This window comes from Elephas maximus, chromosome 3 (genome assembly GCF_024166365.1).
Source record: "Elephas maximus indicus isolate mEleMax1 chromosome 3, mEleMax1 primary haplotype, whole genome shotgun sequence".
In the NCBI taxonomy this organism is placed as follows: Eukaryota; Metazoa; Chordata; class Mammalia; order Proboscidea; family Elephantidae; genus Elephas; species Elephas maximus.
Window position 1 is genome coordinate 49,244,576 of NC_064821.1, and position 27,990 is coordinate 49,272,565.

The 27,990-nt window shown below is 42.6% G+C and overlaps 1 protein-coding gene across 4 annotated transcripts in view; it reads right to left on the reverse strand.

Moving 5' to 3' along the window:
• CLSTN1 (calsyntenin 1) overlaps positions 1–27,990 on the reverse strand; it is a 90,882-nt gene that overhangs the window by 8,805 nt on the left and 54,087 nt on the right. The window contains exons 3-12 of one of the 4 annotated variants that reach the window (XM_049877859.1): positions 23,128–23,157; positions 21,750–21,945; positions 19,437–19,645; positions 17,670–17,819; positions 17,370–17,555; positions 13,848–14,096; positions 13,362–13,483; positions 5,562–5,724; positions 1,460–1,516; positions 109–266 (exon numbers count right to left, since the gene is read on the reverse strand). In XM_049877859.1, coding sequence (XP_049733816.1) covers positions 109–266; positions 1,460–1,516; positions 5,562–5,724; positions 13,362–13,483; positions 13,848–14,096; positions 17,370–17,555; positions 17,670–17,819; positions 19,437–19,645; positions 21,750–21,945; positions 23,128–23,157 — 1,520 coding nt within the window. The remainder of the gene's footprint in view (positions 1–108; positions 267–1,459; positions 1,517–5,561; positions 5,725–13,361; positions 13,484–13,847; positions 14,097–17,369; positions 17,556–17,669; positions 17,820–19,436; positions 19,646–21,749; positions 21,946–23,127; positions 23,158–27,990) is intronic. The other 3 variants (XM_049877860.1, XM_049877863.1, XM_049877864.1) reach the window with 3 other exon arrangements.

Here is a 27,990-nt window from a genome sequence, read left to right on the forward strand (position 1 = left end):
TAACAACCACAGGCTACTTCCTTGTCCTGACAACCTCCATAATTGCGGTTTATGAAGTTCATTAATGCTGGGTAGGTAAACGCTAATCGACTCTCTGGCTGGTACTACCTTCACGCCTTTGCCGCTGTCTTCGGGGACTTGCAGGTCCAGCCCCTCTTTGCAGGTATACAGACAATCAATCACCTTCTTATCCGCAAGTTTCCCAGAACGGATTGTTAGGCCAGCCAGATTACCTCGGAAAAACTGGGTCATGTGCAGGTCGCCACCTTTGGGACAGGGGGAAAAAGCAAGAAGTTACAGGGACAGCCAGAGCCTCCTGATTCACTTCTCAGTGCAGTGTTACCAGTGGTGGCAGCTGGATGTATGGACATGCGGGTTAGTTCATACCAAACCCTGTTAGCCTTGTGATCTACATGGACGCGCAATGAAGAAATTAAACTGTTGATGATCATGCATATGGCCTGGAGAAAGGAGGAATTGGGGTCCCTCACCTACGCCTGGAACCCAAGAGGTCCCATGAGTGTCCCCTCGTGTCCAGCCACCCCCAGCAAGGATAGGCTGCATCAGCCCCATCACCTGGTTCGGAAGGGGCACTTCCTACCACTAACAGCCTTGGCAACCACTCCCTTCCTTCTCAGCCAGCTGCCATCCCACTATGGCTGCTCTTTCTAGCTAAGCAGACTTGGGGGATGTGCACAAATTTGGAGATGATTCTAAGCAACCATGATGGAAACATCAAAGTACTACTTAAATTGTCTCCTGCTCTTCAGAGCCTGGGTTCCCTGGCGTCAAGGCCTTGCAGACCATCTCTGAGTTGGCTGAATCACATTCTTCCTGTCTCCTAAATGGGGAGTGAAGATGTTCAACAAAAACCCAAACCCAGAAAACTGGTCTTGACAGACTATGTCAGAGAGTCTAAAACAGGTGAAACTAAACCTTGTTCTTAAGCTGATGGAAGACGACAGACGACTTCTGAGCAGCTGGTCTCATGTCCTGATGAGGACCTTAGACCTTGTATGTCTTCATTAGGGGTCGACGTTTCTAAGAAACGTACATTTAAAATTAGCAGCAATCAAGACAGACTATCTAGAAACAAGCCTTTCCTGTCTTGTGGTTCAGCCCCATGAGAACCATGACGTGGCTGCCCAACCTGCCCTGTGAGATGCCAGCAAGGAGCCTCATGCAATCGGACCAGGGTAAAATTTGATGAGAGAAAAAAAAAAATCCCATTAGTGCAGTGCATTAGTGAGCCACGTGCCCTCATGGTAGCTGGGATCCGAGTGGGCGGAGGGGATCCCTCGGGGCAATGGGAAGCACAATGCAGAGATACACAAGGCAGCAGCTCAAACGGTGTCTGCGGTCATAATGCAACCTGGGCGTTTCATGCGCAATGTGGAATGAATCAATGTCTCTTTAAAGGAAACGTAAGAGTGAACAGTAGGGAAGGGAGTCCAGCAACCTGCAGAGGTCACAGCCACAGGCTCAGTCTCATTGTCATTCTCATGTCCTGAATACTCTGTAGAAAAGCAAGACAGAGACAATAGAAAAGCACCAAGAGGTTAGGGTCTTCAGTGGACCAGGAAAACTGGTTTAGAAGCTACCAAACACAAAACAGAGAAGTACGCCCCCCTTGTCCCTCTGTGGGACAGACTCCACCAAGACACAAGCTTGTCCTTGACCACCTTTCCCAGAAGTGTATTTACCTCCCCACATGCCTTGGTGTTTTATTCTATCATCCCACATCCTCCTTGCCAAAACATAGGTGCAGAGGCAGCAGAAAGCAGTTTCTTCTCCCACCGTCTGCACAACCCTTAGGAGGCCTGGTGTCGCAATGGTCAAGTGCTCTGCTATTGTACTGGAAGAATGTACCCTAGGGGAAGTAGGCCCTCCCTGCCCTGGCACCTTCCGTTGTAAGGTATATGATAACTATATGGCTGCATGCTGGCAAGACCTAATCTTAGATCCCAGAAGGGGAGGGATGTTCTTCCTTTGATGCCATCAAGGCTGGGGACAACTGCCACAGGGCCATCAGGCACCTTAAGCCCAGACTGCATCACGGGGTACCTTCTCTTCCTCCCCTTCCCCTTTTCCTATGCAGCCCTGCATGTAGACCCCTCTGGTATATAAGGCCCAGGTCCCTTTATCCCTTTGTCTTTCACCTACAATGCACCAAGGCGCTATGTGTTGGCGGGGTTTCTCTGTCAGCTCACCTTAGGGTGAAGGCCAGGGAGACCGGGCTGAGATGGAATTTTACCCTTTCCCCTCTGTCCTAATTACCACAAAAGTAATAAAGCTTATGAAAACGTCACTGGGTAAATGTCGATTACTTGCTGAGAGCTATAGCCCTGTACAAACTTACTTTCATTTTTCACTCTTGACTCACTGCAATATGTAAGATTCAAAATCAGACAAATTAAAGCTGATTTAGTGAATTCACTGATCTCACAACCTGTGCTGTTGAGCAGGCTATCCCAAGAAGGCTGACCACTGCCGCCATGTACCCACTGTAGCCAACACCAAACCCTGGACCCACAGTAGGGAGGACAGTTTGCACAGACAGTGTGGGGTAGCTCTTGTTGGTGCCCAAAAAAGGCTGGTACATGGTAAACATGCAAAAGAACGTATTGTTTAAAGTGCAACACAAGTTCACATCTGTCTACATGTCAACCTCTAAGTGACAGAGAAAAGCGGAGACATTTTTAACCACTTTCTCTGAAGAGGGAGGGAGACTCAGAGGTCAAGGAACTCGACTGAGGGGACTCTAACCAGCTGTAGCTCCCCGCCAGTGTTCCAAGTTCAATGCCATATTGGAGAGGCACATTCCCAATGGCTGAGGATGGAGCCTCCATCTTCTGGATCACGATTTAGAAGTCCTTCTCCTCTCACAGCCCCAAGGCTCAGACTGCCCGAACCTGCTGTTGTACCTGCTGGGCTGCAGCTGTGAGGGGACACACCTTAGGTGAGGGCAGGGGGTGGCACAGGTGTGTCTAGAGCACACAGCTCACTGGCCACTTGCACACCTAGCATAATTCTTTGCTAACACGCTGCGAGAAATAATGTTTCACTCCCGCAGAAATGAAGGTGCCACCTTTAGCCCAGGCACTCTGTGATGAATTAGCAACAAAAGTGGTTTCCACTGAGAGGAAGAAAGCTCTCCTCCCTGTTAACCACGCTTTAAAGAATTTTGTTTGGTTGGTTTGGGAATTTAGGTGGATTTTTCTGGATGAGATATCAAGAGGGCTAAGGTAGAAAAAGTTGAGAAGATGAAAAGGCTTTGCTATTTGATGGCAGAGATTGTAACAAACACAGAATTCAAAGAAGGTAGGGTGGTTTATTTTAACCAAAGCAATGAAGCTCCCAGAATGTAAAAATAACCTTTAGGCTTACATAATTATTTTTTTTAATTATCCAGAGATTATTGTTTAATTTGGGAAGCAAATTTGAATTGAAAATTTAAGAACATCAACTAAGAAACTCCTAGGTCCCTAAGAGTTTATCCCTCATTCTCTGGTCTCATCATCCATTTTCTCATGGTCAATTGCCACCAGATTTAAGCCTGAGAGTCTGCTGAAGAAGTTCACCCTAGAATACTATCTTACTCCTTTTCATTTGAAAGAGGCCTCAGGAAAATTCTGAAATTTAAATTCTCTTAAAATAAGCAAATATGTCTTAGAAATTAGGCTCTTTCATCAATTTCTAACCTAACTCAAGGTAGATTGCTTTCATAAGGGGAAAAAAATACTCAGAAAGTCTCTTAGCAAGCCCATGTCATGACTCGTGATACAAAACAGAGTCCATATGGTCAGGCAAGGGGCTAGTGTGTGTCCAGGACCTCATGGAGAGGCTGAGGGGTCCATGGATTTGGATGGGGAAAATCACACTTTTAATTTTCACTAACTTGTGAAATTTAGCATTTTCTTTGGTTGTAAACGTAGGCAACAAACCACAGTAGAATCAGCAGTAACTGTGACTTTGACACCAATAGAAATCACGTTTTCACATCATGTTACGACTGTCACAAAACATCGTTTATGTTCCTCATTACTTTCAAATTTTGGTAGTTATCAGGCCTGCTACTAAATCTGGCTCTTTGTTAATAAATCTGCACATAACAGGTAGTCCCCGACTTATGACGTATTTGATTTACGATGAACCGAACTTAAGCCCATCTTTCATTTACTTAATTTTTTTTGGTACAACTTATCATCAGTAATAGGTACTACATACAACGATGTAGAACATAATTTGCTGGTCTTATTAATTCTCAGGTGTTTACTCACAGATGTTCAAAGATTGGATTTATAAAGATGCTGATAATAAAAGGCAGTAATAATGGAAACTTAAAAAATAGGTATTCAACTTACATCAGAATCGACTAACGACCGAGTTGTCAGAATGGAACCCTGTTTTCAGTCGGGGACTACTTGTATATTGCAACTTCACACGTTTATTCTTCTAGTATTTTGATAACTATATTGCCTTTGACATCCTACGTGTTTTACTGTATAGATTAAAAAGAAATTATTCTGAGAAGGTGTCCATCGGCTCCCTCAGATGCCCAAGGGGTCATCCACAGTACAAAGAGGGTTAAAAGTGCCTGGACTGGTGGTTTAGAGCTGGGCCCCTGGATGCACAGGCCTCACAGTTTCAAATCCTAACTCTGTAACTCATCAGCCATGTGATATGTTACTTTACTTTGCTGAGCCCCAATTTCTTCAGTTGTAAACTGGAATTAGAATGGTTTCTAGCTGTTGCGACTGTGTGCCATCAAGTTGATCCCGTCTCATAGCAACCCTATCTCAGAGAGTTACTAAAAGGATTAAATAAGATAACGTATGTAAAGTAATCAGCATATAGCCAGCTTTACATTTTGCCACTTAATAAGCACAAAATAAATACTGCTGCAGTGCTGGTAGCTGACATCAGATCCCCATTTGTATTTTTCTGAAATCCATCCCTCTTATAAACTCTACATCTCACACGTGGGAAAGGTAATGGGTTCTCCCAATTTGCACTCATTTTTCCAAAGGGCTTGGTAACATTGTCTTTGCAGTGGAGATTTCCATGAAATCCTCTCCAAACTTATGAGCACTTGCAGAAGGCCAATAGCTCCTTCACGGTCGTTCCACCAGGCTAACAAACTCAAAGCACTCTGGAAAAGTCCTCCAGGTCTGAAGCACAGTTATGTTTCTGTGTCCCTTAGAGACAGTCTTTTGATTGTTGCCTCTTTGCCCTTGTAGACTTTTCAATAAATACATAAATTTATAAAATAGTTCCCCAATTGCATATACCCCTCTATGCAATGCTCGTTCTCAGGTTCCTGGGACAGATGTGGGTATATTTCAATCCTATGACACACCTTCTGAACATCAATAGAACTACACTAGAGCATAGTGTCAACGGTGTTCCCGAAAAGGCTATACACGGGACAAGGAATGAAGAGACAAAGTGAAGGAGGGAGAAGGATGTGAGGCCCTAGGGATAGTCTGTTTCCACCAGTAGAGTAAAAAGACATGATTTAATTCCTGACAAGCAGGGAAAGAAGTTGTCAATGATGTTACCTTGCCAACAAGCTCCAACCACGAGCTGAGTCTGTATCTTGGATGGATGAAGTGGGTAATCCTCCATCACAGAGAAGGGCTCATGAGAAACACCATCCAAGTAGAGAGTCACACTTGGGAATTCCACATTGAGGACATAGTGGTGCCATTCCTCATCGCAGACCTATGAGAGACAAAGGGATGGGTCAGGAGTGTGAAAGGTCAAATGTCCCTCTCGTCCAGAGACAGAACAAATGAAACCCGTACAGCTGCACATGGAAAACAAGTCACCTGTAATGGACATCCATCTTCCTGAAAGGATTGAGATTCAAAAAATTTAACAATACTGTGCAAACACATCTCACCAAAAAGGGCCAAGGCAACACACAACCATCTCCAGGACATTTCAAACTGGGTCACGCTGCTCATTCATCATATTATGGGGGTCCAAGAAAGGAAGCTGCCCAATTCTCGTCTGCCAAGAATGTGACACAAAAAATTCTTATATTGACAGGCAAGGGACCCATCCACTAATAGGCTAGCTTGGCCTGCCAACTGGCCATTCCTCTTCTGGATCAAAATTAAAACTACCTTCGATCTCAGAATAAGGCACACTGCCATGCATGCTATCTTTTTTCAAAGTTGAAGATCTAAGTATGAACATACAGCTCCAATGGTATGCCAAAGTGTAAGTGGAATTCCTTTCCTATCACAAAAGAGCATCTTGCTAATACTTCCTGTGCTGTTAAAAGATGGGGCTAGTTTGCAGTCTCTAAGGCCCCTTTCAGCTCTGACATCTGATTTCTGGCATTTAGAGCAAGACGTAGACACTCAAGAACAGAGAGGCAGAAAAAGAAATAGCATGTGGTGCAATTCCTTTACATATATATATATATATACATTTTTTTTTTTAATTCTGTTTTAGGTGAAGTTTGACAAAGCATCATTAGTCTCCCATTCAAAAGCTTATACACAAATTGTTCTGTGACACTGATTGCAATCACCACAATGTGTCAGCACTCTCCCCATCACCACCCTGGGTTCCCCATTTCCATTTGTCTGGTTTTCCTGCCCCTGCCTGCCTTCTTATCTTTCCTTTTGGGCAGATGTTGACCTTTGGGTCTTATACAGATGATTGTTCTAAGAGTTCACTTTTCTCATGGGTGTTACTGTTTATTTTATAGGCCTATTATTTGGATAAAAGGTGATCTCCAGGAATGGTTTCAATTCCAAGTTAGAAGGGCGTCCAAGGGCCATAGTCTCGGGGGACTTTAAATACATGTCTATAACAATATATTGTTTAAAATGTACTTCTTGGCCTGTTTATATTTATATGCCCCCCCCAAAAAACTGAACCAATGAGCAATAGAGAGCTTGAACAGACCACATACATCAAAATAAATGAAGAAATTATGAAATGAATACCCACAAAAGGAAAGCAGCTGGTCCTGATCACTTTATTAGAGAAAAAACTGAAACCTCTAAGGAGCAAATAATCCCCATACTAATAAAGTATTTCTAAATAAAGAAACTGCACACGAATTCACTTTTAAGATAGATAAAACCTCAAATTTAGCTTAAGTTTCTATTTAAAACAAGCTCTGTAAGATTAGGTCTTTCAGAAAGCAATTTATATTACACACCCAGTTTTTAAAGAGTTGCAGGTTTCTACAGGATTAGCAGAGTGACGTATTTAAACACCATTAGTATTTGGTCAAAATTCACAAGCATATTTTGAAAAGACAGGAGTAGAATCAGTAGAGCTTTCTAATTTCTCTGAAATCAGGCAGGTGATTAGGATAGCAAAACCAAAACCCACAGGCATCTACACCAAGACGTGGCAGCAAAGTAACCCCAGGAACTCTGAAATGAGAGTGACTGGGGACAAACCAGGAGAGCTACAAACTCATGTGTTAGCATCTGTCTGGGAGAAGGTGGAGAAAAGCGAGAAGGGTTCTAGTGGATCTGAAAAGAGGAGAACCCCCAGAAGAGCCAAAAGGTACCCACTGGAAAATGCCAGACCAATTTGAGGCAGCAGCTGAATCTGGAAGGAATTTCCACACTCCGATTTATAGGGGAGTACTGAGGAACCAAAGGAGCCCTGGTGGTGTAGTGATTAAGTGCTAACGAAAAGTCAGCAGTTTGAACCTACCAGCCACTCCACGAAAGAAACATGTAGCATTCTGCTTCTGTAAATGTTATCGACTTGGAAACTCTATGGGGCAGTTCTACTCTGTCCTACAGGGTTGCTGTAAGTCAGAATAGACTCAATGGCAGTGAGTTTGGTGGTTTTTTTTTTTTTTTTTTTTGTCTTTAATTAAGGAGCCCTGGTGGCACAATAGTTAAGCACTTGGCTATTAACTGGCAGGCTGGCGGTTTGAACCCACCCAGCTCCTCTATGGGAGAAAGACCTGGTGATTTGCCTTCATAAAGATTATCGCCAGGAAACCCCATGGGGCAGAATCGGAATTGATTTGACAGTGCCCAACAACAACACTAAAAGTTTGTGATAAAGTTTGAAGGGACTGAAGCAGTCTGGATCCTCTGAACCCTCAAAGCTTTCTAGCCAAAGCTCCCTTCCAGGACAAAGGCCCACAGAGGAGAAAATGCTAACAGAATCAAACAAAGCCGGACATGGGGATTAGAGACAAAGAAAAGGTCCAGAGAAAAGGGCAGACCAGGCCCAGGAGCTGTCGGAGGATGTCAAGCCATATTTTTTTACACCTCATGAAAACAACAGAAGGGGGAGCTCAAGAGCCAGAAAGCAAGAGAAGATATCCTGACCCAACTCTCTCTTTTGACAGTATAAGGAAAACGAATTTCATGAAAAAGTAAGGGGGAGAGAAAGGATCATAATTAAATCCCACAGAAACTTTTTATAAGGAAAATGAGGTCCCTGAAGATAATGGGGAAAAAAACTCATTGCCATCGGGTCGATTCCTACTCATAGCAACCTTATAGGACAGAGCAGAACTGCCCCATAGAATTTCCAAGGAGCAGCTGTGGATTTGAACTCCTGACCTTTTGGTTAGCAGCCTGAGCTCTTAACCACGGCAGAAAACAACGGGAGCATGCCTGAAAGTTATGCTTGTGAAAGAACTGAAAACTATAACCTAGTATTTCAAAATATGCTAGAAGACATTAAGAAAATGACACAAAGCATAAAAGAACACAGCTCATAAAACTTTCATTCAAACCACACACACACAAATAAAGGTACACAGCTCACAGTTATAGCAACTCAGAAATGAGGTGACAGAACACAGGAAAAGAATTAAATAGAAAACAACCGGTACAGAAAACAGATAAAGAACATCCAATATAAGATGAAAGGAGTCCCCAAAGAAGAAAACCAAACCAATGGAATACTGAAAACTTTAACAATAAAAGCTTTCCTGAAATAAAACGTTTGAAACTATGTACTGAAAGAACGTAAAGCACGTCTGGGAAAAGAGACTCAGAAAAACCAAGACAGTAATAAAATTAACTGACTCTAAATTTTTTTTTTTAAAGAAGAAGAAAAAAAATCCTTTGCACATCCAAACAAATGGACCAATTTTCTTAAAAGGGAAAGAAACTCAGGCTATTGTCAGACTTCAATAGCAACATTTTATGCCAGAAAACAATGCAGAAATTATTCTCCTTTCTTGTAAATCTTAAATATGAACCAGAGATTTTATACCCATCCAAACTGCCTTCAGTACAAAGGCTTACTATTAAAAGCATGCAGAAACTCAAGGATGACTGTTCCCCCGGGCCCTTCCTGAGAACACAAATCATACAACTAAAATGACCAGTGACACTGCCACAAGAACTGGTGGCACTGGACATCAAGGCTGCTTTAAGTCACTGAAGAGGAACAACCAGACATATGTGACTCCTGATGGAAGAATAAAAGCATCATCCTCGAAGCAGTCTTACCAAAACCAACCAATCTAGGTCTGATCGAGGCTTTAGATCCCACTACCATTTCACAGGATGTAAAGAGGACAATGGATCATGTCAAATGGCCCCACAGGGATACCACCAGACTATGGGAACCTCTATGGGACAAAAAGCCTGACTTCATCACCAAGTAAACTGCAAGGAGCAAAGAAGAGAGAGAGAGGAAAGCTATGGATTAAAAAAAAAAAACAAACTCAAAAGGCTTGTCATCAAGCAGCAGCAATGGTGGCATTTATTTGGATCCTGATTCAAACAAATCATAAAAACAAAAGCATTTATGAGCTAATTTAAAACCTGAACATTGACTGGATATTTGATGATACTAAGGAATTACTGTTAATTTTTCTAAGATGTGAAAAGATGTGATATTTTTTAAAGATGTGATCATGCTTATCTTTTAGAGATATATAATACGTACAAATAAAATGTTATATAATATCTGGGATTTGCTTGAAAATTATTAATGGGCGGAAGGTGGGTAGAAGTAAAGATGAAATGAGACTGACAGGAATTGTTAATTGTTAAACCTAGGTGAAGGGTCACTATAGGGTCGCTATGAGTCGCAATCGACTCAATGGCACTGGATTTGGTTTTTTTTTTGTTTAGGTGAAGGGTATGCGGAATTACTCTTTATACTAATCTCTGTCTACTTTTGTATATATCTAGAATTTTCCACAATTTTTTTTTAAATGTAATCAGAAGAGCTGTGAGAAACTAAATATAGATTATGGTTATTACAATAGAACTACGAGCCCTGGTGGCAGAGTGGTTAAGGGCTTGGCTGCTAACCAAAAGGTCAGCAGTTTGAATCCACCAGCAACTCCTTGGAAACCCTATGGAGCAGTTCTACTCTGTCCTAATAGGGTCACTGTGAGTCAAAACTGACTCAACGGCAATGGGTTTTACAATAGAACTGTCCCTAAAATGTCCACCTATGCTGCAAAAAATTTTTATCTGACCTATACTTTTCTTTGGTTTCTTGAAAGAAAAAAAAAAAAGTCACAAAAGTGTCTGAGAAAGAAATTACTCATGTAAATAAAAAATTGCATTAGTAAGAGATGAAAGCTACCAACTGGACGCTCACTTTATCTTTCCACCATGACAGTTTTTTCCTTTCTCATTTATGCTGCTACAGTTTCACCTATCTTGTTAACTATTTCAGACATGTTACATGGTAGCAACCACAGGCATATATAGCAGGATGTCGGCACCTGGCCACTGACGCCATGTTGTTAGGTGCTGTCCAGTTAGTTCCAACTCATAGCGACCCTATGTATAACAGAACGAAATACTGCCCAGTCCTGCACTATCCTCACAATTGTTATTATGCTTGAGCCCACTGTGGCAGCCACTGTGTCAATCCATCTCGCTGAAGGGCTCCCTCTTTCTCGCTGATAACATGTCCAAAGTATGTGAGATGAAGTCCTGCCATCCTCACTTCTAATGAGCATTCTACCAGTTACTTCTTTACTGACCCCATGAGCTAAGGCCAAAGGCCCCCTTTCTTGCCCCCAACCCTAAATCAAGAGAAGTGATTTGTCCTAATTTTAATGAGAAGGTTTTCTCAGTTTACAGCACCCCCATATGGTACCTCATTTCCTCTAACCCAGCTATTTTTTTTTAATTGTGTTTCAAGTGAAAGCTTACAACTCAAGTCAATCTCTCATACAAAAACACCTTGCTATGTAGCCCTAGCTGCTTTTCCCCTAATGTGACAGCACACTCCTCCTCTCCACCCTGTATTTCCTGTGTCCATTCAACCAGCTCCTATCCCCCTCTGCCTTCGCATCTTGCCTCCAGGCAGGAGCTGCCACATTGTCTCATGTGTCTACTTGGGCCAAGAAGCTCACTCCTCACCAGTATCATTTTCTGTCTTATAGTCCAGTCCAATCCCTGTCTGAAGAGTTGGCTTTGGGAACAATTCCAGTCTTGGGCTAACAGAGGGTCTGGGGGCCTTGACCTCTGGGGTCCCTCCAGTCTTAGTCAGACCATTAAGTTTGGTCTTTTTATGAGAATTTGAGGTATGTGTGCCACGGTTCTCTTACTTTATCAGCAATTCTCTGCTGTGCTCCCTGTCAACGCAATCATCAGTGGTAGCTGGGCACAATCGAGTTCTTCTGGTCTCAGGCTAATGGAAGTCTCTGGTTTATGTGGCCCGTTCTTTCTGTCTCTTGGGCTCATGCTTACCTTGTGTCTTTGGTGTTCTTCATTCTCCCTTGCTCCAGGTGGGCTGAGGCCAACTGATGGATCTAAGATGGCTGCTTGCGAGCATTTAAGACCCCAGACACCACTTACCAAAGTGGGATGCAGAACGTTTTAATACATTTTGTTGTGCCAATTGACCTAGATGTCCCTGAAACGATGGTCCCCAGACCCTGTCTCTGCTACTCTGGCCTTCGAAGCATTTGGTTGTATTCACGCAACTTCTTAACTTTTGATTTAGTCCAAGTGTGCTGACCTCCCCTGTATCGTGTGTTGTCTTTCCCTTCACCTAAAATAGTTCTTGTCTACAATCTAATTAGTGAATACCGCCCCCCTTCCTCTCTACCCTTGTAACCATCAAAGAATATTTTCTTCTGTATTTAAACTTTTTCTTGAGGTCTTATAATAATGGTCTCATATGTTTGTCCTTTTGCAACTGACTAATTTCACTCAGCATAAAGCCTTCCAGATTCCTCCGTGTTACGACGTGTTTCACGGATTCATTGCTGTTCTTAATTGTTGTGTAGTATTCCATTATGTGAATATACTAGATTTATCCATTCATCTGTTGATGGGCACCTGGGTTGCTTCCATCTTTTTGCTATTGTAAACACTGCTGCAATGAACATGGGTGTGCATATATCTGTTTATGACAGCAATTTTTGACATGATACTTGTTTTCAATCATAGCAACTGTGGGAAATCAGCTTTGTAAAGATATGACATCACCAAAAGGAATATAAAAACCAAACCCGCTGCCACGGAGTCGAGTCCGACTCATATAGTGTGTTCTAATGCCGAAAGCATAAACCACCTACATCTACTAGTTTGTGTAGTGTCCGACAGACTGCTGGCTTCTTGAAAATTTACAAAATCCTGTGATGTCCCTGAACCGCTGAGGTGCCCCGGGCACCTTGGCACACAGTTTGAGAGCCGAGGCCTTAAATAATGAATAAATAAATACAAATGTCTCAATCCCAATTTTTAAGCTAATGTGCTTATTTCAATAAATTATAACAATGTTTTAAATTTAAAATACATAATTGATTTGTGCCAATATTTTATGTTTAAAATACACACATGCCAAAAGAACTCAGGCCTTCAGTGGAAAGGGACTAAATGAATTTAATATGCTATCCTATTACCTAGAATGAATAAGGAAGACCAAAGAAGAACTGATGCCTCTGAATTATGGTGTGGGCGAAGACTACTGACTATGCCAGAAGAACAGACAAATCAGTCTTGGAAAAAGTACAGCCAGAATGCTTCTCAGAAGCGAGGATGGCAAGACTTTGTCTTACATACTTTGGACAGGTTATCGGGATGAACCAGTCCTGGAGAAGGATATCCTGCTTTGTAAAGCAGAGCGTCAGAGAAAGAGGGGAAGGCCCTCAACAAGATGGACTGACACAGTGGCTGCAACAATGGGCTCAAACATAGCAACGACTATGAGGATGGCACAGGACCAGGCAGTGTTTCATTCCGTTGTACGTGGGGTTGCTATGAGTCGAAACCGACTTGATGGCACCTAACAACAACAACATTACTCAGAGACACACAAATCATAAAGTCACAAACACATGGAGTATAAACAGCTAGTCACCTTGCAGGTTGCAGTGCCCAGTTAATAGTCTCCTTAAAAGATCATAATTAGTGAGATTTCCCTTCACTCACCTGATTCAGCTTCCAGTGGAATTCTGCAGGCTTGTATTTCTTCTCCTCTGAAGGATCCTGACGGAGGAGGAAAATGAGCCGGCAACCATGGACGTAGAGTGAATAACGGTGCCGGTTCATATCTGCAAAGACAGTGCCTGCTGCTAAGTGACCAACTTAAAACCCAAAGGAGAAATAAAAGCTATTTCTTTAATGGGTTTTGAAGACACAATTTTATCTGCATACATCAACTCTCCAGCTGGGCCAAGGCAGGGTTTGGAAGCAAATACACTTGGGTTTTAATGGGAAGCAAAGCCTGTGATCTCCTGACAGCCACGGAGTAAAACTAACAAATACCAAAGCTGTCTTGTAAGGACAAGGGCACCAGCATGACATGCAGAATAACATACACCACCAACCAGCCTGTGTGGAGCCTTAGGGGATGCTGGACAGCACAGGTTTAGAGTATGAAAAAGTATGACATCACTCATAGCAAAATTTATTGACCTGTTTTGTCTGAACTGCAAAGAATGGTCTCTTTCTTCCTGCCAAAAGGCCCGTGCCGCATCCACACAGAAATCATAAAAGGCTCTTTCGGGTTGACTGAAACGATGCCGTCTGGGATCCTCACTGCCTGCGTGCCATTGAACTCGAAGACCTGGTCGCTGTCATGGCCATTGTCAGTGGGGAGGCCAGTGGTCCAGTTCCGGGAGCTGCTCGGGGAGGGCAGCAGCTCAGCAGTGCCAGAAGCAGCACCTGAAACAAAACAACGCTTAATACAAACTGCATGAAGAATTTACACTACTCAAAGGTAGTGTCTTATCTTACAGTTACACAACGTGCTGACTCCAGCTTACCTCTCCTCCTGTTTTTATTACCCCCCCCCAAAATTCAATCACTGTGGATAGTGAAAAAAAAAAAAAAGGAAGAAATATTACTAACCAAATGTATCCACTATTAACAATTAGGTATAAACACGTCTAGTCCTTTCTCTATGAACCTACTGCCATCAAGTCAATTCCGATTGTCATGGACTGAATTGTGTCCCCCCTCCTCAAAATATCTGTCAACTTGGCTGGGTCATGATTCCCTTGTATGATTGTATGACTGTCTACCATTTTATCTTCTGATGTGATTTCCCTACGTGTTGTAAATTTCATCACTGTGATGCAATAAAACGAATTGCAGCAGTTATATTGAGAAGGTCTACAAGATTAGGTAGTGTCTTAAGCCAATCTCTTCTGAGATATGAAAGACAGCAGTGAGCAAAGAGACAGGAGACCTCATTCCACCAAGAAAGCAGTGCCAGGAGCAGGGCGCGTCCTTTGGACCTGCGGTTCCTGCACTGAGATGCTCCCAGACCAAGGGAAAACTGATGACAAGGACCTTCCTCCAGAGCTGACAGAGAGAGAAAGCCTTCCTCTGGAGCCAGCGCCCTGCATTTGGACTTCTAGCCTACTGGGACTGTGAGAGAATAAACTTCTCTTTGTTAAAGCCATCCACTTGTGGTATTTCTGTTATAGCAGCACTAGATGACTAAGACACCGAATCATAGGGTTCCTACAGGACAAAGTAGAACTGCCCCACAGTTTCCAAAGCTGTATATATTCTCTGTGAATATATACAGATACAACGTATTTATTTATAAAAGTGGAGTCATGATAAATATACATTATCCCGATAAGTCTTCTGTAACGAAAAAGCCAAACTAGTTACCCTCGAGTTGATTTCGACTCATAGTAACCCCATGTGTGTCAGAGTAGAACTGTGCTCCACAGGGTTTTCAGTGGCTGATTTTTCAGAAGTAGATCACACCAGGCCTTTCTTCTGAAGTGCCTCTGGGTGGACTCGAACCTCTAGCCTTTCGGTTAGCAGCCAAGTGTATTAACTGTTTGTACCACCCAGGGGTTCCTAGCATAATTTAAATTGTCTGAATAGCATTTTATTGTACAGACAGATCATAATTTATTTAATCAATCTCCTTGGTGGACACTGAGTATATTCCTAGCTTTTCCCCATTACAAACCTCACCTTGATGAATACCTTTGTATGTCTTTCAGATTCTTCTCTTGGGATAAATTCCTAGACATGGAATTATTAAGTCAAGCAGCATGAAAAATATTTTATAACTTTTATCAGGTATTGCCAAGCTCATGTTTTCTTTTTACATTTTTCTACAAATAAAGATGCTGCAAAGTCTCTCAGTCACTGGTCCTTGGCTTCTTCATTCTTAGGGAAAGCATGACTTGGTTAGATCAGCCTGCTCCTGCGAGTAACATACAACCTCAGTTTGAATCCCAACTCTGCTACTTCCTAAAAGTCTGACCTTGGACAACCTACTTAACCTTCTTAGTCTTAATTAATTCCTAAGAAGGTGCTCAATACCAACTACTTGGGCCAGTTGGGAAGATTCAATGAAATAACACATGTGGAAGTACCTAGCATACAGTGAATACTCAGATATTAAATTCTTTATTTTCTTCCTAATGTCAAACTGTTCTGAGAGAATGCTTATTTAGTACCATAAAAAGTATTGTGAAAAGAAAATTTATGTAATACATTATAATTATATGCATAGTTTAAATCAGAAAATCCTCCAGACCTCCAAACTTACATTTATTTGGGTACATGATTATTATAAATACTTAGGTTGAGAACCACAAAACAGTCTAGTATATTCACCATCAGGATGGGCCAAGAGTGTATACTTTTTATCCCTTGTGTATTCCCCCTACAACAAATTTCAGTCAGAGAACCAGTTGCTTAAGTCTGTTACCAGTCTAGTGATAAGAGATTAAAAAAAAAAAAACCCCATTGCCGTCAAGTTGATTCCAACTCATAGCAACCCTATAGGACAGAGTAGAACTGCCCTGTAGGGTTTCCAAGGCAGCAAATCTTTATGGAAGCAGATTGCCACATCGATTTCCTACAGAGTGGCTGGTGGGTTCAAACCATCCACCCTTTTGGTTAGCAGTCAAGTGTTTAACCACTGTGCTACCAGGAAGCTCCTTATGAGACAGATCAGAAAACGCTCCCTGCAGAACTGTTTCTGAGCAGCTCTTGCAACACAAAGACCCTTCTGCTTATCCAGAGGCCACTGAAGTTGCTGGTATTTTATCAGCAGGCAAGGAAAACGCTCTTCCTCTGCATCTTCCACAAGAGAAGCCCACATCTCAGGCTTCCCTCATTGGGACAGACCGAAAAACGTCCACAGCTGAAGGGAGAGAGTTAATCTTTTGGGTCAGACTCACAAGAACTTTGTCTCTCCACTTTCCCACACGATGTTTGTGATATCTTCTGTTGAGATTATAAATTTGATGTGCGTATCTTTAGTTTTGTGTTTCTACTTCCTGTTTGCCAAAGGCTATTGCATTAGCTATTTTTTATAAATAAATCCTTAAACATACATCCCATTTCATTGACCTAAAATGCACTTATATGATCCCTATTTTGAAGATTCCCAATGTACCCTTGGAGGAATATTTACTTTCTCCAAATCAGTGTCTCCCAGTCCTGGAGGAGAAGGGGAGGGAGGCTCATGTTGTTCTTAGGTGCTGTCAAGTCAATTCCAACTCATAGCAACCCCATGTGAGAGAGCAGAACTGCCCCATAGGGCTTCCTAGGCTGTAATCTTTACAGGAACATATTGCCATGTCTTCTCTCCTGTGGAGCTGCTGGTGGGTTCAAACCACTGACCTTTCGGTTAGCAGGTGAGCACTTAACTGTTTACACACCTACATACGGATATGATGAAAGTCATGGCCATCTCCCCAGAAAAATGTACTTACACATAACATTTTGAACAGTGTTAGGGGTTTATGTTCCCCTGAAGCCCATCCAGTATGAAAATTTGCCAACAAGGCAGCAACAGTGATTTCAGAAAAGCAAAGAGCCTCTGTTATAGTTTATCATGATGAACACCAAGGTACACGAACAGTGGGTCAGCCCCTCAGCCAACCTATCTGTTGGAAAGGGTCTCTCTTGCCTGCACCAAAGACCGACCAGCTCAGCATCACAGGGTCTCCTTACCGCAGAGCCGCTGAAGGGACTTCTCAGAGTAGGTGTCACGGTCACAGCCTTTTCCTATATGGCTGGTCTCAAGCTCCACTGTGGCCTGGACGGAAGCAACAGGCTCGTCACATGTCTCCAGACGGATGTTGGGGAAGAGGGACAAAGCGCCACTGCCAGGTTCATACTCAATCCTATTGTTCCATCCTGTATCGCCCACAAATTGGGGTGGAGGAAAAGAAGCAAAACTCACATTGTAGGCTTCTACGGCTGATAAATTTTAAGATCAGGTATAAGAGCAGAGAAAAGGATGCAGCTCACCTTGCCACCCAGGGGTGCAGGTGGGCTTGATGCTGATCTTTACCAAAACATCTTCTGTGGCTCTTTTCTTTCCACAATCATAGGCAGTGACCGTCAGCTTGTACTGATGTTCTTTTCCATAGTTCAACTTCTCTGTGTTTTTTATATATCCTTACCGAGAAAAGAAACAGCAGGGAAGACAAAAACCCACACTGTTTTTTACTTTGGTTATCTTATGCTGAAACATAAAATGCATGTGCTGTAAACCTGTAAATGCTGACAGACGCAGAAATAAACTTACGCTTGAGATAATTAACACTCAACCTGGTTTACACGTGCTTTGAACACACATTAAATTCATCTTTAAGAATTCTTTAAACGTGCCTCCATGAACAACTGCCTCCTTTGCCATAAGACCAGAAGAACTGGATGGAACCTGGCTACCATTACTGAACATTTTGATCAAAAAGTCTATAGAAGAATCCCAATCAAAAGGGGGAAAATGTAGGACAGAATTTTAAATTCCACAGAATCTAGACTTCCTAGAGCCATGAAGGTTGGATGAACCCCTGAAACTACTGCCCTGAGATAATCTTTAAACCTTAAGCCAAAAATATCCCCTAAGTCTTCTTAAAACCAAACAATAATTTAGCTCAACTAGTAAACATGTCTGCCTTGAACATTATGCTCTTTTAAGAACAATCTATATGGAATCAAACTGATAACAGCAATTTGCAAGATTAGATAGGAACCTTAGGGAGCAGTGAATTTATGTTAATGGTGGAGGAACAACTCAGAAAAGGAGGGTAGGAATGGTTGCACAACTTGAAGAATGTAATCAGTGTCACTAAATGGTGCAGGTAGAAACTGTTGAATCGGTGTATGTTCTGCTGTGTATATTCTCAACAATAAAAGAATTGTTTAAACAGAAGAAATGAGTTCACATAATTCAACCTCCAATTATTCTTACAGTTTTACACACTGGGTTTTATATTCACTTTAAGATTTAATACTTTATATAAAAAAGAACATAAATAGGCAAAATAATTCTGTTATTAAAATGTTAACTACAACAAGCCGTACTAAATATTCTTGCTAAAAGATTTACTTTGTTAAAGAAATAGAGATTTCCTACCCCACCCACTTAGAGCAGACGCCTGCTTCTCAAATAAGAGTACAGATGCCTGACTTCTTATAAAATGTGGGCAATGTTCACAATTCCATCAAAGACCCTGGACTTTGTTGACAGTGGAGACCCCGTGTGATATTAAGAAGCTATAACCTTATAAAGAAGTTAAGCTCTACAAGGAGCTGATTTTGTTCAATTACCTAAGGATGTAGGTGGGCCTAGCAGTGGCAGTAAGGTACAAACCCTCATTTTCAAGATGAGACCGAAAACGCAAATCTAAGGGAGAACAGAAAAAAAATCGAACTAAAGGTCAGTCTTACTCAGGTGCATGGTGACTGAAAGATGAGAAGATAAAATAATAAAAGCATGTTAAATGGGAGATTTTCATTTGATTTGGTGGAAAAGGAAAAAGAGGAGAGCTTCACAAGAGAACACAAGACTTTCAGGGTGCCAGAGAAGTGGCTGTTGGGAGCAGAGTGAAAACCTAAATGTGAAACAAACACACACCAAATCTGGTCTCCAATCTGTGGGGTTCACTGAAGTGCTTACAAAGTGCTCCGTATATAAACATGAGCTTAGAGCTGACGGGCTTGGAAGGGGCTGTGTCTGCCCCAAGACTGTGAGCCCCAGCTGGGGAAAATGTGCCCCTCTGTTCTTACCGTCTTTGTCAATAGTAAATGGCACATCTGGGGTGACAACCTCATAGCTGCAAATCTGGCTGAACTGGGGGGAGCAGTCCGCGTCCACCGCCTCCACTCTCAGGATGCTGTCGTACTGCTTCCCCTCGATGACTGTCGCCTTGTAGGACTTCTCCTTGAAAACAGGTGCATACTCATTCACATCATTCACCTGAATGTGGACAGTTGCTCTGGGAGAAAAAAAATAAAAGGCTATTTGTGTCTACCCAAAGGGTATCAATTCTGACCCAATTTTAAATTTCCTTCTTCAGATAGCCTGCTTCATGAAATTCATACCATGAAAGTGACAAACTGTTCATTGTTTTAAATTCAGGATGAAAATAACAAAAGGCTAAAATAGGGATTTGTGTTGATTCTTCCAGGTCCTAAGAATGGGCTAGCTGGTATAAAAAAAAATCACAAATATAAGAGACAAGTGATTTTCTTTAGCAATATACGGGACATTGTATCAGAGCATGCGGAAGGGAGATAAACTATATCAGACATCTGTCTCCTCTCTAATTATAAAGTTAAAAATGGATAATTTGTTGCAAAGTCTAGAAAACAGAGCCAAAGGAAGAATGGGTAGAAAAAGAGAAAGTACAGGAAGGCTTGATGAGGGTTAACACAAGTTCTGTACTACTTAGGGAATAGGGTGAGACCATTAGGCCCATTATTGGGCTGCCACCCCATTACTGATCTCATAAATAAAGGGCTTTGGGGAGGCCAAGCCCTAGCTGCTACTTGGGCTCTCCCTGTTGGGTCACATGCACACTTTCCACACTGACTCTTTAGACAGATGTCATCATATTGACATGATTTCTTCTTCAACCAAAAGGACCAATTGGTCTGCTCTTAATCTTTTAATCTAGAAGTAGTAATAAGGGGGTCTGGGACTGAGTAGGGCTAGTTTATACTGGTGATGCTGACTTGCTTCCCATATTCTTAAACAATGATGGTACGTTGAAATGATCAAACATGAACAGAACTGCGGGGGGTAGGAATGACTTGCCCCCGGTCACAAGTCCCGGAGACACCAGATAGGCACAGAATGACATTCCAAGGCACCACAAACATGAAAGATGCCTGACTGAGGCAGCTGGACAAGAGAATGGAAGGTGTTTCTGATGCACCGCCGCTACAGACGTCTGTTCATGTTGAAATGGGGGGCAGGGGGAGGGAAGCAGACTGTCCCTGGGTGCTCATTACCCTCGCTAAGCCCCTGCACGTGAACATCTTCGTCCCTCATCAGAGCAGACTACAAATAAAAAACGCTGACAGGTTTCAAGGACTACTCATCAGGGATTGTTTCTGAATCAGAAAAGGTCTCTGATCAATATAAGATACTTTTCAGGGAAAAACAGTAATATCACACTATGGGAAAGGATGAGCAGAGATTCACTGACACACCAGCTGTACTTCCACTAAGAGTCTCCACAGGGCAGCACCACTGGGTTTGATCTCACAATGGGGGTTACGTGACATCATCTCTACTCCCTTCCTCAGTAGATGTAGAAACTGAGACTCAACAAAATACATCATTTGCCTAATGTCAAAAGACTTGAAACCCTGGTGGTGTAGTGGTTAAGAGCTATGGCTGCTAACCAAAAGGTCAGCAGTTCGAATCCACCAGGTGCTCCTTGGAAACCCTACGGGGCAGTTCTGCTCTGTCCTATAGGGTTGCTATGAGTTGGAATCAACTCGACAGCAGTGGGTTGGGTTTGGTTTTTTGGTCAAAAGGGTAGTAAATGGTGGAGAAAAGACTAAAATTCTAAATCTACTGTCTTGGCCAGAATTCTTTCCATCCACCAGTCGTTCTCACCTGGCAGGTAGCACATGAAACCACCCAGGATGGGGTACAAAGGCCAATTCATTCTCAACAGCACTAACGGATGTCATGCCCTTAGAATTGACAGTGCAAGATAAATGTGACAATAAAATATGTTCCTCGGGAAAAAGCAGACTTTTTCAACTTATATGGTCTTAGTTTCTTTAATAGAATACTCGATAGGATGAAATTATTCATTCATTATTAATTCAACACCTAAGATGTGCCAGACTCTTGCTAGGAGCTGTATACAGGGGTAAACAAAACAGACGTGATTCCTACCCTCAAAGAGCTTACAGACTAATTGTGGACAACTGAGAAACATTTTCTCCCTCATCTTTCAAAAACACAGTAAGTCTTGGGGACATGAGCTAGGTCACTGCCATTTTCTTCACATACACACACGCACAAGCACATACACACATTTCCTTGGTAAATTATTTCTGCTCTTTGTCCAGCTTACTCACTTATGAGACTTCTTCACGCTGGTGCCATCGGGCCCCTTCCCACAGTCGTAGGCCTGGATGGTGAACGTGTAGTCTTTCTGCAGCTCACAGTCCAGTTTCTCTTTGGAGCGAATCAGTCCCTCACCAGTGGTTTTATCCACTACCACTGCATCAAAGGGGACATTCTGCCCATGAATTTTAAATCCACAAATCTCACCTGGGAAGTCAAAGCAGATGAGGTTAGCATTTCTGCCACAGAGGCCTTCTGCATATTCCCCACCCCCCCACCAACCCCCAGAGAAAACAAATAACAATTTGGCAGCCAGGGGTTTGGAGGGCTGTGGACAAAGCGAGGGCGCTGTGCTTTCACACGGGTAAGTTCTGGGGGCTTTAGTAAAAAGAAGCGAGTTCTGACTTTCAAAGCAACTCGTTTACTTTGCATCCATTCATGCAGGAGTACAAAAGAGAGAAAGAGAAAATATAGACAGGCATTTCACAGGAGTACTTAGGATGGCTCTAGGGTCAAAGTCGATCTCATTAGCAAACAGCCAAGGCCTTGTTAACACCCAGAGACTGCCCAGCTACTGGGGAGAACTGGGCAGTGGTTTTGGTTTGTACCAGAGAGAAGGCGAAAACACACAGTTACGTGTCGAGAGAGGAAAAAGCGTGAGATATAGGTTCAGCACCATAATTACAGACATTCTGTCCAAAAGAAAAAAAAAGAAAATCAGAAGAAGCAAGTCTTCCTGTGCAATGAGCCTGGCTAAAATTAGGGAATCAAAACAAACTACTAAATGAGAACGGTAGAAATACCAACTCTTCAGGCATCCATTTCAACAGCTAGCATCTACTGTTAAGACAGTGTCTACTGTGGGGAGGGGTTTGCTAGACTTTCCTTCAGACTGTCCTATCAAACCTGAAAAAGAAACCTGCCTCACCTCAGAACTTAACTACATCAAAGTGGGCTTACGAGCTTCATTAGGAGTTAAAAGCTTCCACTTTTCCACTCTTGCCCATGGGGGTCAATGTTTTGATGTGCATATGAAACTTTACAAAATGTCATTTCATGTAGAAATATGACTGAATGCCTCCAAAATCCCAAACTAATGGAAATTGTTAAGAAGCAAAAGTTCTCTTAAAACTTAAGTTCTTTCTTTTCTCTTTCAATGTACAGTATTATCCATATAGTTCAAATGGATGTCTGATTTCCAGATATTTCTAACCAAGGGTTTGGTTACATACAATTTCCATCAATATACTGAAAAATAGAAACAAATAGGAGAATAAATAGGGGCAAAAAAGCATGACAGTATCTTCTGTTCAAGGGCTGATTCCCAATTTTATAAACAAAGTTAGTGGGTTAATATTCATAAGAGGGATAGAAAGAACCCTTTATCACCTTCTTTGGTGACTGTCACCTCAAAACTCTCTAAAGGGAGAAAAGATAAACCCATGTCAGTAATACAGGAAAGAAGATGGAACAATCAGGAAAAAAAAAACGAAGGTGCAAATATTACATAGAAAAGTTTGACGTATCATTTAACAGAGAGCTCAGTAGCCCGCTGCAGGTACTGCTGTACCGAAAGTGCGTCCTTGGTAGCCAAATGCCACTTTGAATCCAACTTACCGTGAACGAGGCATAGTTTTGAAATCACAGTAACTTGTGGATGAAATGCCGCTATAATGTTTCCTAACACCCTCAGGTGTCATCAGGATTTTTTAACGAGCATTTTGATAACAGTTAATAAGTACACCTATTTGTTATTTCACAGCTTGGGGATTTTCATTTTCATGCTAAATTCTCTCCGATTCTGGTAACATTCATCTCACCATTAAGTTTAATGAAACAAAAAATTGGAGCAAAAGGTTCTAGCCCTTCGTTCTTTTTTTTTTTATATATAATTTTTATTGTGCTTTAAGTGGAAGTTTACAAATCAAGTCAGTCTCTCACACAAAAGCCCATATACACCTTGCTACACACTCCTGGGGCAGCTCTACTCTGTCTCAGGGTCGCTATGAGTCGACTCGATGGCACTGGGTTTTGGGACACACTCCCAATTACTCTCCCCCTAATGAGACTTTAACCCTTTGTTCTTGAAGTGAATAACAATGTTTTTCTGATCTGAACTACCCACCATGGCAACAAATACAATTCCCTCGTCTAAAAGAACATTTGCTTAAATGTGAACTGAAACCAGGCTACATACTAACTGTAGCGATGCTACAGCGATCATGGCTTTTACTACAGGAAAACACGGTTCTAACAGGTCAACCTAGATTCTGCCCTGTGACTGCTCTACAGGAGCAGAAAATGTGAAAAGAGCCCAGCTGCCTCTCACCAGACGTGCCTGTCCTTACAGGTTGCACCCTTCTCTCCCTGCAAAGGAAACAAAGAAGTTTCTTTGCTTTTCTTAATGGTTTTAGCTAATATTTGCATATTTCTAAAACAATCTATTATTCCATTTGGCTTGTTTTTAAAGTTTAAAAACTGGTTATCGTATGGTATGTGATTTTTGTGACTTGCTTTTTCACTCAACCTTGTGTATCTAAGATTCATTCACCCTTGTTGACATCTGTAGGTAGTTTACTCATTTATACCACTACACAGTCGTGAGACTCCAGTGAGTTAATACATGCAACATGCTTGAAATACTACCTAGCATAAAGAGAGTACCCCCTCCCCCAAAAAACCAAACCCACTGCCGTCGAGTTGATTCTGACTCATAGCGACCCTACAGAACAGCGTAGAACTGCCCCATAGAGTTTCCAAGGAGCGTCTGGTGGATTCAAACTGCCGACCTTTTGGTTAGCAGCTGCAGCACTTAACCACTACACCACCAGGGTTTCAATAAGAGAGTACTCAGGGAATATTTGCTATTAATTACTATGATTATCTTCCACTGGGTGAATACGCCAGAATTCTAGTTTTTGCTGTTATGAACACTGCTCCAAATGAACACTTCTGTCCATGACTGATGTTGCCACATGCCCTGATGTTCCTCTAGCACTGAGCTGCCTAACACAGCAGCCACCAGCCACATGGGGGAAGAGCCCTGGTTAGAGAGCTCAGCTGCCAACCAAAAGGGTGGCAGCTCGAATCCACCAGCCGATCCTTGGAAACCCTAGGGGGGCAGTTCTACTCTGTCCTATAGGGTCGCTATGAGTCAGAACTGACTCAATGGCAATGGGTTTGGTTTTTGTTTTTTTAGCCAAACGAGAAGGAGCCCTGGTGGCACAATGGTTAAGTACTTGGCTGCTAACTGAAAGGCTGGTAGTTCAAAGCCACCCAGCAACTCCACGGGAGACCTGGCAAATGACAGCCTAGAAAACGCTGGGGGGCAGTTCTACTCTATCACACAGGGTAGCTGTGAGTTGGAACCGACTTGACGGCACCTAACAACAACAGTCACAGGATTTAAATTTAAATTAAAATTCATGCTAAAATAAAATATCAGAAATTCAGTTCTTCAGTCACACTAACCACATTTCAAGTGCTCAAGAGCCACTCCTGAATGGGAGGATGCAGATACAGAACATTTCCATCATCACAGCCAGATCTACTGGGCAGTGCTGCTCCACAGCAGGGGTCAGTAAACTGGGGCCCCTGGGCTAGAGCTGGCCTGTGCCTGTGTCCGTACAGCCCACGAACTAGGAATGGTGGTGCAATGGTTAGGTGCCAGGCTGCTAATGTAAAAGATTACGGCCAAGAAAACCTAATGGGGCAGTTCTACTCTGTCACATGGTGTTGCCGTAAGTTGGAATCAACTCAACAGCACCCAACAGTAACAGCATGTGCTAATAATGGTTTTTCTTTTTGTAAATATTATTTCACGACACGAGAAAATTATGTGAAATTCAAGTTTCAGTATCCTTCAGCAGTGTTTTATTGGGACAGAGACATGCCCATGTATGCACTTCTATAGCTTCTTCTGCACTCCAATGGCTGAGTTCAGTGCAGGGCTGAGTGGATGCAACAGAGACCGTATCGTATGCAAAACCTAAAATAAGTGCTAACGGACCTTTTATAGGAAAGGGATGCCAACCACTGCTCTAGAAACATGCCTATGAGTAGAACTGCTGGGTTGTAGGATAGTCCACTGTACCAGATACGTCGAATCGTCTGCAGAATGTACTAGCTCATTATATTATGTTTAAAACTTCCTGTACATATTGATATTGCATAATACACTTAAAAATAAGTCAAGTTGCCCCAGGTTTAATTTAGAGAAAACCCTGTTTGTGACTGAGCTTCCTGAGGAGGAAGTTCTGCTCCTTCTGGGTTGCCATCACTGATAGTGACTGCAGTGTGCTTACCTGACAAAGGCCACTGTACAGATAAGGGCAGATTTTAGACCTCTGAAGTGAAGTCTCTGGCCTGGGTAAAGCCACCTATGCTGGACATTGCTTTAACCAATGAACACTTACCAGGAGCAATGCCCTTGGGATTATATCTGACCGTGAGAGAGTCCATTATCAGAAGGAGCTAGGAACTGTTTGCCAATAGTTGTAAACTAACTAAATCTCTCCTTTGAGAGATCAGGCTGCATATGGGGCCTGGCCCTTCTTAGCAACAGAAAACTATTTCCCTTAAAACACCATTGCCACGAACTGCCCCTTAGGGTTTCCAAGGGGTGCCTGGTGGATTCAAACTGTCGACCTTTTAGTTAGCAGCTGTAGCTCTTAACCACTACGCCACCAGGGTTTCCTGAGGGTCATTAGGAAAGGGAATTCGGTTTATTGTACAAGTCTCTGCTTTCATCTCAATGGCTTAAAAAAAAATAAAAAATCTGGTACAAGTACCAATTCTTGTACCATCCATCTGGAAACCAGAGCTCACCAGGCACTTGCTGCAAATTTGTCACATCTTACTTTTGGCCATTTCAAACACAAGGCATTCCAAATTCCACAAACAGAAGACAGTACTGTAAACTACTATGATTTTAACTAGTTTTCCAACGAACATTCATTATGCATCCAACAAAAATGTAAACATCTACCAGGTGCCAGCTACTGTCCTGGGCACTGGTGACATGGCTGGGAACAAAGGTCCCCCACCGTCACTGAGCTGACACTGTAGTTTATGTTTTGGTATGTCTGTTTATTCAGACAAATAAAAAAAGAAATACAGTGAAAGCCAGAACTCGCTGGGACTGCCTTGTCTTTCTGGGTCTCTTACATCTTCCGTCTTTGACTGGGTGTGGTCTTAGCACCTTTCTATCGCTCTCTACTAGTGGAAAATATTTGAGTTTTTCTTCTCTGACAGGTTTCCACCTTACACAGGTTCTGGCTTTCACAGATTTTACAGTATATATAGTTTGTCGATACTGGTACGTGCTATGGCAAAAAATAAATCAGGGAGAGACGACTTGGAGCGTAGGACAGCAGAGGGGTATTTCAATTTTATACTTCGAGTGATGGGGAAGGCCTTACTGATTGGAGGGCACTAAGGAAGTAAGGAGGGAGTCCTGGTAACACAGTGGTTAAGCACTTGGCTGCTAACCAAAAGGCTCCGCAGGAGAAAGATTTAACAGTCTGCTTCGGTAAAGGTTACAGCCTTGCTAACCCTATGGGGTAGTTCTACTCTGTCCTGTAGGGTCACTATGAGTCGGAATGGACTCGATGGCAGTAGGCTAAGGGAGTAAGCAAGGTGATCATACGGGGAAGTTTCAGGCGGTGGGGGGGGGGACAGCATGTGCAAAGGCCATGGGGCAAGTGTGGGCTTGGCTCAGATCAGTGATAGGGTGGCCTGTGCTACTGGAGGAGTTGAGCAAGGCAGAGAACAGTAGATGTGACCAGATAAGTAGCCTGAAGCCACACAGGTGGGATCTCTTACACTACAGTGTGCATTGTGGTTTTTCCTTGAGTGAGAAGGAAATGACTGGAGGGTTTTGGGCTGAGAAATAACATGATATGGCTTCCATTCTGAAAGAATCTATCTGGCTGCTTTGTGGAAAATAAGTCTGTAGGAGGGCAAGGTCAGATACAGAGGTTATTTGATAAGAGCTAAGGAGCACTGGTGGTGCAATGGTTACACACTCTGCTGTGGTTAGAACCCACCCAACAGCTCCACGAGAAAGACGACCTGGAGATCTGCTCCCAAAAAGATTATAGCCCAGGAAACCATATGGGACAGTTTTACTCTGTCATATAGGGTTGTTGTGAGTCAGAATCAACTTGACAGTGCCCAACAATAGGCAAGAGATGCTGACGGTTCGAACCAGGCTGGTACAAGTGGGAATAGAGGGAAGTGGTTGGAGTCTGG